Source organism: Odontesthes bonariensis, chromosome 18, assembly GCF_027942865.1.
Source record: "Odontesthes bonariensis isolate fOdoBon6 chromosome 18, fOdoBon6.hap1, whole genome shotgun sequence".
In the NCBI taxonomy this organism is placed as follows: Eukaryota; Metazoa; Chordata; class Actinopteri; order Atheriniformes; family Atherinopsidae; genus Odontesthes; species Odontesthes bonariensis.
In genome coordinates this window covers 20868342-20882058 of record NC_134523.1, presented here as the reverse complement: position 1 = coordinate 20882058, position 13717 = coordinate 20868342, and the positions used below count along the sequence as shown (strand labels likewise).

Below are 13717 nucleotides of genomic sequence, written 5' to 3'. Positions count from 1 at the left end.
GTTTGATAAGTGGAAATTCTGACTGTCGATTCAAAACGCGTAGTTCTGCCGCCGACTAGTGACGTCACGGCGTAATGTACGTTTAATTTTAAATGATACTGTTAACAACAAAAGCAACAAAGGCCCAACAATGCCCCCTCATATCTTTTTGTTATTGAATTATTTTTATTCCCATATATCTAACGTGTTCTTGATCAAAACGATGGAATAGAGTAAATACTTAATCCATACTAAAGGAAAAATATATTGTTGCAGTCATTTTTTTCTAAACAGTCATTAAAAAGGTGATTGTTTTTAAAGAAGATGTTTTTGTAGGTCTTAATCAATTTCTAGCTTCACCTCACCACCAGTGTTTTAACTTTAGTTTTTCCTTTCTTACCGGTCACGTGCAAATTAAATACAATGCTTGTGGATACCAGTCTCAAGTACCTGAAATTACACCTCAGTAGGCACTTCCTTTGTCTTGTTAAAGGATAAGACCGGTTTTTTGACATTGGGCCCTTGATTTCACATTATAACATGATGTTCTACTCACCCCTGCTTGTTGTTGAACATTTGGAGCTGTTCCGAAGATATTCGAGAGGCGTCTGGCTGCTCTCTTGAGATATTCGGCCATGAAACGGTTTCCTATGGGCAAGCGTATACAGGCACAAACTATGCTTTTTATTATTTATTAATTACTGTACACTAGCGCTGATAACGTGGAGGTGCGTCGCTTACTTAAAAAAATCCGGGTTGTTGTAATTTTGATTTTTTTTTTGTTGTAAAGTGGGTGTTACTGACGTCCTCGTCGTGCTACTACCACAGACAGCCCACATACCTGCTGCCTATTTAATCATTCGGCTAAAATTCAAAATTAGTAACCCGGATTTTTTTAAGTAAGCGACGCACCTCCACGTTATCAGTGCTAGTGTAGAGTAATTAATAAATTATAAACAGCATAGTTTGTGCCTGTATAAGCTTGCCCATAGGAAACCGTTTAATGGCCGAATATCTCAAGAGAGCAGCCAGACGCCTCGCGAATATCTTCGGAACAGCTCCAAATGTTCAACAACAAGCAGGGGTGAGTAGAACATCATGTTATAATGTGAAATCAAGGGCCCAATGTCAAAAAACCGGTCTTATCCTTTAACCTTATCTTACTGTTTCTATGACAGATGGTGATCGTTTTGTGGAGTTAAAAAAAATTATTCTAGGACAATTTTCTTACTTTTTATTAAAGCTCAAAGACATATTTCACTCTACAAACTCAACAAATTGTTTTTCTTGCCTAAAAAATATTAAAAGAAAAGAAAAAAAACACTGCTAAGAACACCTTGTTACTGTGAAATTATTGAGAAAGAAAGCATGGATCACCCTTTTTTTAATCTGAAAGTAATTTGTTTATTTTACAATTCCCCATTGTTAAACATTACAATCAAACAAAAGAGATAAAACATTTTAATAGGTAAAGATGAAGTACTATAAAAAAAATATCCACATCGGTTGTTAAGCTGGGCATACACTGTACACTGTGACAGGATGAGGTAAATCGGCTCGTGCAACTGCTTCAACTGTGCGAGAGCCTCACGAGGGGCGACCAGGATTTCAAACAAGTTTGATTTTCATCCGATCGATTGTGAGGTGGTCGGGAGGGCTTAATCGTTTGTCGTTACCCCATGTATACTACACCATGCGAGACGCACGATTGAGCCAAAACTCGGCCCGATCTCCAAAATAGTCGCACGAGTGAAAATCTTGTCGACATCGGGCCAAAAATCGCACAGTGTATGCCCAGCTTTAGGCAATTGTAGTTTCAGGATTTAAAACATTTTAGACAATAGCTGCAAATATTTCATATTCTTCACAACTGTCTCACAGTGCAAGTGAGGAAGACTTAGAAAACACGGAAGAAGCAAAAAAAACAGAAAATACTGAAGAAATACAGCAGAAATATTTCACTCTATTACAAGATTTAACAATTTTGTCACGACGAGAGCAAAAGTACAATTCATTATATTAAAAGCATCAATGTTAAAGCCCAATGGAATAAAACAAAAACACTAGCATAAAATAAAAACCTAGAATATAAACCATTTGGGAGAAATGGTTAAAGTTTTAAAGAAAAAGTGGTTAAAGTGGTTAAAGAAATCATTAAAGTTTCTTGTGCTGCAAACTAATTCTATGAGCTTACTAATTAATAATGTATTTACAGCAGTACTAATAATGAAAGTACTAATACATCAATGCAGTTATTTGTTGTATATTAACTGCAATTAGTTTTATTAAGTGTCCAAAATAAAAATTCCCCTTAATTATTACTTTACTTTACTTATTTTCCTTACTTATTCTTGATGCAATCTCATTCTACATTCTCTTCATGCATTTTCTCTCTTTTTTTAAAGTTATCTTTACAAGCTCTGACATGTGTTTCACCTTAAAGGTTTCCAAAGCGTAATGTCCAATGAAAAACATTTTCAGTTTGTTGGCCAATTTCTCCTCAGTTCTCACTTTTTTGCCTAGTCCAGAATTTCAGAGTCAGGTTCTGAGTTAAACCACCACCAACCATCTCTAAAATAAATGCACATTGTTCCATTCATCGGGACTTTCAAAGCTCTGAATTGAGGAATTAACATCTGGACATTTTTATTTACAGCTGGGACTGAGGAAAACACTGAAAATACACCAGATTATTTATATCATATTATATCTATAGTTTCCCTCTGATCAAGGAATACAAATTTCACTATGACTTTGAGTTTCAACTTTTAAAAACACGGGAACACAAAGAACCACATTGTTTTTGGCTGATCAATCCGTTTTCAGTGACGTAGTCTTAAAATAACCCTGTTTGTATTTATTGTTCACATTCTTTAGTTCCCACACCTTGCTGTTCATATGTTTTCTTTACTGGTATATCTAGTTCTCCTAAACGACTTGTTGGTTGTCGTCCTCGGGAGTAGTCGCCCTACTTGATGCAGAAACCTGGTTTTCATTGCCTGCGGATTTAACAGCAGTGTTATTTCATATTTACGAAATGAATACTAGCAAAAAGCTTTTCGGCTCTGGTTTGTTCATCAATCTCCTTCCATTAAACTTAACACAGATTACAAAATAATACAAAGCAAGTTCTACATGTAGATTTACATGATTATTGATTATTATTATTATTTGAAACAATAATAATCTGTGGCAACAATCTGTGGAAAGCATTTAAATAAGGCTTAAAAGGTACTTACTGGAGACACCAGAATCGCTTTCGACCGATAGATTGGACCCTGTGAAAGAAAGACTCAGGTTTAGCTTTTGTGTGTTAAAATGTATATACAGCCTGTGCTTTGTGCAAAGCTTCAAGCTTATTTATCAACTATAGGCATACCAGGGCCCTGCACTGAGAAGCTGGTTCAACACATGCGGGGGGTGCAGTTATCTGGCTTCGTTAAACCTTACAATGGAGGTCTCGCTAAGCTTTAAAATGATTCTACTTATCAAACTCAGTAATTCAACACAGGTTTTCTGACTCCGGATTTGTGTGCAAATCAAATGTTGCACTTATGCAATAAATAAATGGTGAGGCAATCTTTTATTTTCCAGGGACGGTTTTTAGAATAAAAAATAATGTTACTTCCAAATCTTTAAAAGTCAGCAGGAACAAGCCGTTTCATCTGTTTTAGGCTACATAAGCGCTCCCTTCTGCCGGCACATCTCATGAGCACGCCTCTTAGTCCATGTGTCCATGTATCAATGTCCGGATCTGGTGGTTTTATATGCGTTAATCTCTTATCTGAAAGGTTTCCAGCATTTACTCACATGCTGATACACCCAGATAAGAAGTTTACCAGCTTTGTGATACTGAAAGCCAAAAGTTGAAGCTGAAGGTTTCTCTCTAAGCCACTAATCCTGCTTCATATTGCGGGATTCAAAGTGTATCATCACACTCCGTTTGACTACAGATCAATAACAATGCCTTGAAGAATTAAATGATGCAACTTTTTATATGTCACTGCTCCACAAAATAAAACCGTACCACATAGTTTAGCTTGCAACATCACTGTGAAATCTTCAGAGGAAAACACTTACCTTTAAGGGGTACAGTCAGGTCATCGCTGGCCTTACCTACACATAAGATTAAGATTAAGATCAGATTTATTGTCATGCAGAAACACGAAATTTGTCCTCTGGGTTTGCACCTGTTGACACACTCATGCTCATGCACAGGGTCACACACTCAGACAGATGTCATACACTGGTGGGCGGTGGGCAGCTATTCACAGCGCCCGGGAAGCATGGGGGCACGGTGCCTTGCTCAAGGGCACCTCGGCCGAGACAAGGAGGTGGACTGACACCCCTCCAGTTGTTAGTTTCACCAATCTTTTTGAGTGGCGAGAGTGGGAATCAAACTACCAACCTTCTAGTTATTGGACGACTGTAACTGTTAACACAAAAGGAAATGAGTGCTTACTTTCATATATATCCAACCAGTTGAAAAATACTTACTGCCGTTGCTAGATGAGGTGTCAGGGGCAGCGCCTGCACACACCAAAAGACACTTGTTAATATAGTTATCTGCTACGACTAGTTAATATGAGTTAGTTGACATGAATGAAGCGCGGGAAAGACTAACCTTTGATGAGAGGTGTGATCACGTTGGAAATATCTCCTGCACACAGAGAAATATTAAGACTAATTGTTACATAGACTTTCTGTACATGTTTGTACACATTTTGACCCCACTGACACCTTGCGTGTGAGAGAATATTTTTAAACAACTAATACTAAAAACACGATTATTTTTACACTGTATACTCCCACAAAACCTTTCTTTCCTATTAACACTGGATTTAGAGCTGCAGTATAAGTCACACAGTAAACCAATCGCCTTGATCATTTTTGTTGTTTGTTCGCTGTTTCAAACTCCTCAAACATGACATCTCAATGCTTTTCTTTCATGTGTGTGATCATTAACAACATAAATATCCTTGGGTATCTTCAGAACTGCACCCTGTCAGTGGAATATTATCCTAGAATTAAATCCTTTTTGGCATGTCATAGATAAAACAATTATTTAGTACATAACAACACTTACTTTTACCATTTTTTCCAGCCCCATTTAAATTTGGTTTAAGCAGACCATAAATCTTTTACTTTAAACTTCAAGCTGACATTATGTTTGCTCATGTGTTCACAGGACTGCATAAAGACTGCTCGTAAGAAGTCCTTGTTTTCATAATAGAAATGTGAATATCTATAATGCACCCAGAATCAGTGAAATTATTTGTAACTTCACAAAATCCTTAGCAGATAAATAACATACTCACCACCAGTGGAAGTGATTACAGCAAGAGGGGCAGCTGTGAAGAAGACAAAGGTAAAACAAAGACTGAAGAGAATCATTTCAATCATTTTGCCATAGTCTGAAGTTTACTGTAGAAATGTTACTGCCTGGGCAGAAGTGTCTTTAGAGATGACAAATCAGCTTTTTTTGTTTTAAATTATAAATTGCATTTAGTATTAAGTATCTTCCACGGAAGTTAGTGTAAAATTTCCCAAATTATGCACCTGCACAAAGCCCCCAGCAAAACACAGCACTCACACATTAACACTGAAGGCGCATTATTTGTACACTCGAAAATTGTTTGAATACCGCAGTTGTAGGAATCTGTTGGTGTCTTTACGTTATAAAAGAAATTCTCACGGACAGAAAAACAGTGTGCTGAGCTGGCGGAACAATGAGGATGTTCGCTGCATCGTTATATCCTCATTTGTAAGTCGCTTTGGATAAAAGCGTCGGCCAAATGCATACACGTAAACATATAATCCCTTTATTTAGTCACCTCAAAAAGAAAGAAAACTCTTGAAATTTCCAAGATCCAAAGGAACGCTACAACACTCTTTCCTAACACAAGGTTCTTTACGCCAGCTGTCTTGCAGGACAGCAGCACTAACAGACTGAGGTGACAGGAACATAACGCTGGGAAATCTACATTTTTCATCTACATGAATCTACATTCGATACATCTTTTTTACCCAATATTGTTTTTGGCCTTGTAACAGGATTCAGTGGGTGTAAGAAAAATAAAGAATAACACCCAGTTGTACATAAGAAAACCTATAAACATCACACTGATTTGATTTAAGAAAAATAAAGCATTACCTTTGCTGTCTGAGCTTCTGCTTGATCCTGTAAATACAGATCATGTCACTGATTACAGATGGTGTCAATTTATAGTCTAAATCTGAGTAGTGGCTAAACTTGCTGATCTTCAGAATACAAAGTTTGAGGACTGATTTGGTTTAAAGAGAATCTGATGCCTGTTATCTACAACACTTGAACACTAGTTTAAAATAATAATCACAAGGTGAAAATATGACTTAAATCCTTCTTTTTAAGACTTAACAGTTTGTAAAATAATCCATAACTTAGTGTGAATAGTCACCAACCTCAAACAATCAGTTATAATGCTGACGTGCATTAATAGAAGATTCATGAAAAAATTTAAATATAAAACCTATCTGAGAGAAGGAAATATGCTGTTTGTTCTCTTCTGTCCAAAAATTAAAAAAATAAATTTTTCTGTTGTGTTTGCATTAGAACCAGAAGATGACAACTGCAGCTAAATAACTACTTTGCTGTTCAATGATTAAAGGATCCAAACCACTCTGCCACATAATGAAAGTAATGCTCAACGTGACCTTTGAGCAGCTCATGAGATCCATAATAAAGTAATACAGACAATGGTTCCTGATAAACAATGATGAGACAACAGAAAAGACTCCTTAGCTGAGGTGTAGTCAATTTCTGAATTACAGCACCTTTCATCATGGACTTTAAACATTACAGATGCATTTATATACATATATATGTATATATATATTCTTTTTTTTCCCCACTTACCAAGTATGCCTTTTTTATACAGAAACACCAGCACACCGACACCAGCACAGACAACAAGCAATAATACGCCTGCTGCTGCACCAATGATTCCCCCTGAACCATCAGGAAGTTTGTGATCTAAAACAGAGAAAATTCTAATTAGTTTATGTTCACTTCACTTTCAGGACACCTGTCTGTAATTCCCATGTCTAATTGCTAAGAAGTTCATTTGTGCAGGTGAAAACCACGATCTTCTGCTTGGTTTCTTTTCTTCAGTTTGGCACCAGGCTGGTTAAAATCTCGATGACATTTTTATTCAAATTACATGGACACAATCACAACAAGATGCAGCAATAACCACTGGTGTAATTTAGAGATATCCTACAAAATACATTAATTTACAAAAGTATCACAACAGGTACTGTGAGGCCCCAAAACAAATTCTTAACCATAAGTTCAAGTCTGCTTACTGTTAAAAAACAATTCTTGTTTAAATAATGTTTCTTTTGTGGTAAGACTGCTGTCCGCCATTAACAATTCGCCAGTCGCTGAGTGAAGCCACTAACACCCACTAATCTAACCTTTTAGATTAACCTTTTTACCTGTTTCTAATCACAGAGATCACGCACTTTAAAGCTTTTACTGCATCATGCAAAATGAGTTGCTAACAGCAGTTGTGGGTACCGGACACAGAGTTGGACTGTAGCCCAAACCACCACCCAATGTAGTTCCAGTGACCCCATATCAATGCATCATCAACGCATGCTGGGTGCTTCTGCATGAAGAGAATGAAAGGCTGTGCACTAGTGTGAGCAAGGCCTTAAATACTTTGCTACACAATGATTTTCTTAGTGGGGGTTTTTTTCACAGAAAAAACAAACAATGGAACTGAAAACACTTTTAGCAGCACTGACACCTTACATACCGGATTCTGGAAGTGGAAAAGAAAAACCTTTCCACCTCCAGACTGAGATGAATAAACAAGAGAAGCAGATATCTGATGGACAAAGAGCATGTGCTGCTCAAATTTCATTAAAAATGTCTTACCCCATTTTTTCTCCACATCCAAGTTGGAGGGTGTGTGAATGACCTCACAGGTGTAAGTGGACAGGTCTGTCTTCAAAATCTCCACATGGTCTTTCCTCTGAAACGTGTCGTCTTCATTTGGAAGAACTTGACCGACATGGAGTCCGTCCATCCGAGTCAGGACGCGGCCATCTCTTTTGATCCGCATGATGATGTCTTTTGGATAGAAGCCTGTGGCCAGGCACGTCAAAACAATGTTGGAGTCCAGTTTGGCATTCTTAGCATACAGATACACATCAGGTGCAGCTGGAAAGAGAAAATACAAAATAATAAGGGCAAGAAAGCTTTTCAACAATTTGCTAAAGAGTATTAGAGATTAAAGAGTATTTCATGAGACACCATTTGGGTCTACTTTGATCAACTTTGTGCTTCGGGTTTTACAAGAGAATCCAGATTAAACATTGAGTGGAATTCGATTCATGACTTGACTAAGTTTCAGTTTTTTTTTTAAGTTTAATAGGAAGTAGTTGTAGCTTACAGGCCTTAACATATGCACCTGTAACAAGATATTGAACAAATAAATAAATGAAAACATTTGTAGAAGCAGCTCTCACACTAAATTTCCTATATTTGGCATCAATTCAAAACCTCTCCATCCGTGTCTGCAGACAGACATCTGTACACATCTTTCGAGCCTAATTATGTGCAAACTCTCCAGTTATAAAAGATTCCCCTGGTCTTTCTGTCCACTTCAAATCTCTTTTCGGATCACTTATGAAGATAATGGACTTTACTGAATTTAACTGGGCTTTAATTGAGTTTGTTTGAAACTAGCTTTGCTCTCCCCTCACTAGAGCATTTGAAAAACTGGATTTGACAACTTAATCCCACTTTTTGACCTGAAGATGTCCAGACTGATGATTTTATTTGGGGAAAAAGGGCCAGAATATCATGCACCTAATGTAAGTTATAATTTTCCTCAACATAAACCAGATAAATGATTTTCTTTAAGCTGCTTGACTTAATGTTTTACAACCTGAGGAACTATTCATTTATTACTGAATCTACAAAACTGAGAAACTGAGAATAAAAGAGAAGGGATTTTACATCATACATACATGCGGACTGTAGCTGTTTTTGCCCATACTCCATGAACTTGCTCATCCATTCAATGCACTCCTTCTCCAGGTAGCCTTTGGTGTAATCTTTCAGGACTGCGACTGCGTCCCACTTCCTCTTAGTTTCCTGTGCTGCATCCACCGGAGCAACCCAAACTTGGTTTGCATCGTCAAAAGACAAGAAGTCGTTTCCATCATAACTGTACATGTCCACGCCACGGAAAAACTTAATTGTGCCGTCAGGCTGAACTTGACCTTCACAGCCATGCATCCACTGAAGAACATGGGTATCTGCAGGAGAAGACATGATTGGAACACTCCAACGAAAACTAATTTACTGTAGTAAATAAGCAGTAACTGTTTCTAAGGCAAGAAAATAATCATTTTAGATTTATTTAAGATAAATTTACTGATTCCATGCTCTCATATATCATTATTAGTTCTTCATATTCCTTTGGGTTTACCTGAATCATTCTGCCGCATTCGCTCCTTCAGGATGTCAATGTTGACCTTGAACCACTGCTGCTTGCTCACCCGGGACTGTGTGCCTTTTACCCAGTATTCTTCTTCAAGTCGATCGTGCATCCATTGCTGTTTGGCAACTTTCTTCTGTGTCTTACTGTCGAAGTAGTCAATCATCTTGCTGTCCAGTAGACCCATGGCAGTGAACTCGTTGATGCCTGGAAGTCCCACGTCTCTGGACAAGGCCGTGTAGATGTAAGTCAGGGAGTGTGTCTCTACAAAAAAAATAATAATAATAATTTAAAAAGTTTTTTTCAAATATGGATAGAGAAACATACTTTAATTTCCTAATAACTGCAGAAGGCTGTATAATCACATGAAATGATAACGCAACAAATATTAGAGCCTATTCCAAGATAAAGCAGATACATGAAAAAGAAACCACATTTAATGTTTTTACTCAGTTTGGCTAATACGCCGCTTTCTTTTTAGAAAAAGGTCAATGTTAAATCTGTGAGTCAAACCAAATGTTTAATGTATCCGTCATGTTCCCAGCAAACATCTAAAGATTGTGTCAAAAACTAAACTTCACACCACTTCTTTTGGGTTTAAACATTCAATTCTCTTGTATGAAACCCAAAGAAAATCTGTAAATCTGCCTGGAAAAGATGCTGGAACTCATGAGCTGAACTCTGTTTGCTTAAGAAATTAAACATATATTCTCTCGTTTTAAAAGCTACAAATAATTAGGCTGTGATGCACAACATCATGTGAAAAGAGCCACATAAAATAAAGTGGAATCAGAATCAGAGGAATTTTCTAATAGAGCCATGCACTCAACGCAAAGCAGTGCGGCGCGGGACACATTTTGAAAGCTCATTGCGGGAGCGGTGATAAGCTGCAGTCCCGCTAAATAAAAACATGTTTAATATAAAAGCTATGTTATTCATTTATGTCTATCACATAGGCTATACAGTAGGCCTACATTGTACTGGATATTTTATTTGGTGGCCTATTTATAAAAAAAATGAAATGTCTACATTTGCGGATGTGTCTAATCTCGCATAGGTTTCCCATTCCGTTCTGCTCTTCCGTAGTGGCGTCGAACAGGGGGGAAAAGTCAGACTGATTCACAGGGTCCAGCCTACAGGGGGGCCCCTGCCGCAGCAGCTGCAAGTGGTGTCAACTTGAGAGAAGGTGAGCCTATTTTAGCTAATGTAATCTTAAGCAGGCCTACGTTTCAGGGTGCCTCGACTTAAAAAGGTTGAGAAACACTGCTAAAACAAGATTATGGATTCTAAACAAATATGAATGATATTTATTTATACCTAGTGATGAAGTGATTTTTAACATCTATAAATATGACACATTTCATTATACAACTGGTAATGTGAAAGATTAGGACATTTTATCATTTTAAAAAACTACGTCTGTTCTGTCATATCAAATAGATTGCATGCTTATATCTGTATGCTATCTGTAAGCAGAGCTACTAAGCATCCCCACTTCAATGTTGTAATGCCTTTTCTGTTGCGATGAGTTAATGGGGGGGGGGGTTGTGGTTGTGGTTGTTCCTGGGGCCCCAAATTTCGTGCTACACCCCTGCTCTTCCGTGTTAAGACTCTTCCGTTCTGCTCTTCCGTGTTAAGACTCTTCCGTTCTGCTCTCCGATCATGGCAGAAGAGCAGAGCTCCTCTAGTTCTAGTGAAGCACACCATGCTTCTGAAGTAAGTGCTGGTTTAAAGGGGCACTAGGTAGCATTTTCACCTAAAATTATAGCCTTCAGGAGTTTAACAAAGGTTAAACAAGTCAATGGTAAGCGAATGAAGCCTGTCTCGCTCCCAACAGGGGTCTGTATGCTGAAAATCCCATATGTAACTTCGGCAGGAGCGACCCGCTTCTGAAGTGTCGTGATGCGCGAGAAGAGTCGTTTGTGTTTACGGCACTTAGCTAGGTACTGTATGCTAGCTGTAGTTGTAGGCTATGTGTTCGCTTGCGTTGAAGAGCCAACACCAAGCGTTTCATATTCTGCCTTTCACAGACTGAATATGAAACGTTCGATGTTGGCACTTCCCATCTTTGTGAAATTTCTCCAAGCGTGATCTTGTTCATCTACCATAGTGACCTGCGTTTTAGATCGTGAAGAGACAGGTGATGACGGTGCTCTAATTCCTCTTGAGTTCGAGTAGTAGCCTAGCTTCAGAAATACACGGACTGACCTGATTAGAATAAGAATAGCGTTTTGATCCGAACAAGAATTGTTATCTACAAATGAAAATTGATTCATTTGTGATTGTAATCGGAATAGTGTAGAGCTAGTCTGCGTTTATTGCGGCGTGTGTTGGTAGTGCCTGCGCACATCTGTCTAAGATGTAACTTTTGTAAGTGTCTGCTAATACAAAGGAATCACTCCACGAATACACCATGATGAGGGAAGAATCCCATTCAAGATCAGCAACAGTCCATCCATACATCCATTATGTGCCGCTTGTCCGGGGGTCGGGTCGCGGGGACAGCAGCCTGAGCAGAGAAACCCAGACGAGCTGTCCCCGGCCACTTCCTCCAGCAACAATATTATAGCATATTATCTTGAGTTCTCTCTACAGAAAATCTCTGATTATAGTATCTTACGTGGGCAGTCTACACTTGTGAATCAGATGACCTAACTGTACTGACTAAATAACACAACGGCAGCATTCGCCACGATGTTTAGTTAGTGGGTGTGTACAGGTGGGGATTTTTACGACAGTGTAGAATTTCAGTTTGACCAATAGAGATCGCTATACTGCCGCTAAACTACCTTGTATCCCTTTAAAGAGAGGTACATTCACTGTTAAAAAGTCAAAAGTTCTAAAATCAGATATTTGCATGTCATTCTCGCTCGTGTAAGACGCAGAGGGAAATCAGCTGCCCTTTGCTTCTTCTGATAAGTGCCAAAATGTTCTGAGTGCCATCTAATGCGCTCCTGTGCCCCACGTGAAGGATCGGGAGCGGGACCAAATATGACAGGCGCAGGCCTCTATTTTCAATCTCTCAACTGTGTGAACGAAGCTGCCAACAGACTCAGGAAGTAATAAAGTTTCACAGTCAGTGTTTGTTCACGGCAGCACTGATCATTGCTGAAATATGCTGGAAATGTTGTCCATCCACATGACATACCATCCACCTTTTGTTGTTTACTGAAACCTCTCTGTAAATGAGTTTGTTACTTCATATCAGGGCATTACAGGTAGTTCAGAGAACTGGATGCAAGTTGAATAGATTCTTTAAAACTATGTTAAAGTTAGCTATAGAGTGCATATATGTCTTATCTCACTTTTACAAATAAAAAAAATAAAACTGCCACAACCCTGGCTAATCTACATTTATTACACACTTTTCTATTTTATCAAGGCAATCTGATGTTTTTCACAGATTAATCGTTCTTATTTCTTTCTTTTTTGTTTAAAATTTAAATCATGCTTTTTATTTCTACTGTTTTAATGTATCTGTAAAGCACTTTGAATCGCCCTGTGGTTGAATTGTGCTATACAAATAAACTTGCCTTGCCATGCCTTGCCTAATCATTTGCATTATTTTTCAGGCTTATGTATCAGACCTTAACAAAAACCCAGCAGTTTATATTTCACTTTAGCTTTAGAGTATCCACATTATTATCTTTTTATTAACCAGTCCAACATGGAATAAGTGAACGTTACTTAACCGACCATGTAGGTTAATAAATCACATAAACATATTGTACAGAAGTATTAATTTTAACGACGTCACAATCTTACTTTCGCTTTTGTCCGACTCAAGTCGGCGTGACAAAAATATGGTAACTTACCGCAATTCACCGTAAATCCTGTCCCCAAAAGGACAAAAACGGTGAGGATGAACATTGTGAAGCCAAATCAAAGCGTCTTTTCTTCTTAAATCCCGTTTTATCCAGCTGTTTGGACCGTAGTTTTTCACCGTGAGCCCGCGACGAGCAGCGAGCAGCAGACTGTGGGTACTTCCTTCTACAGAAACGCATTCAGGTTTGCTCGTACACACTAGAGTCGCCTCCCTGAGTTACAGAAGAGAGGTGCTTTTTTTATTTGATATTTTCAGTCTTGCCAAAATCTTGCAGAAGTGAGTATATACGGAAGAGTATTAGGGCCAGGCATAAGAAAAAATAATAATATTTTGCCTGTCGAGATTAATGTCGACATGTCGAGAATAAAGTCGAAATGTCGTTTATTAATCTCGACAGGCAAAATATTATTATTTTTTGTTA

The 13717-nt window shown here is 38.1% G+C and overlaps 1 protein-coding gene across 1 annotated transcript; it reads right to left on the bottom strand.

Moving 5' to 3' along the window:
- Positions 1-1198: 1198 nt before the first annotated feature.
- LOC142367127 (class I histocompatibility antigen, F10 alpha chain-like) lies at positions 1199-13484 on the bottom strand. Its single transcript, XM_075449068.1, has 12 exons — positions 13286-13484; positions 9462-9734; positions 8998-9288; positions 7901-8185; positions 6875-6991; positions 6134-6160; positions 5298-5330; positions 4604-4639; positions 4477-4509; positions 4060-4095; positions 3219-3257; positions 1199-2978 (listed from the first exon to the last, which is right to left on the bottom strand). The coding sequence occupies exons 1-12, from the start codon at positions 13338-13340 to the stop codon at positions 2908-2910; spliced, it is 1296 nt and encodes a 431-aa protein (XP_075305183.1). The 5' UTR covers positions 13341-13484; the 3' UTR covers positions 1199-2907.
- Positions 13485-13717: the final 233 nt, after the last annotated feature.

What these genes read in the sequence shown, in the direction of transcription:
- LOC142367127 (XM_075449068.1), bottom strand. Translation starts at nt 13,340, where the DNA reads ATGTTCATCCTCACCGTTTTTGTCCTTTTGGGGACAGGATTTACGGTG. An exon ending in GGATGTGGAGAAAAAATGGG is followed by an intron (nt 6,992 to 7,900) that starts GTAAGACATTTT and finishes TCTCTGTTTTAG; the next exon opens with ATCACAAACTTCCTGATGGT. An exon ending in AAGCGATTCTGGTGTCTCCA is followed by an intron (nt 2,979 to 3,218) that starts GTAAGTACCTTT and finishes TTAAATCCGCAG; the next exon opens with GCAATGAAAACCAGGTTTCT.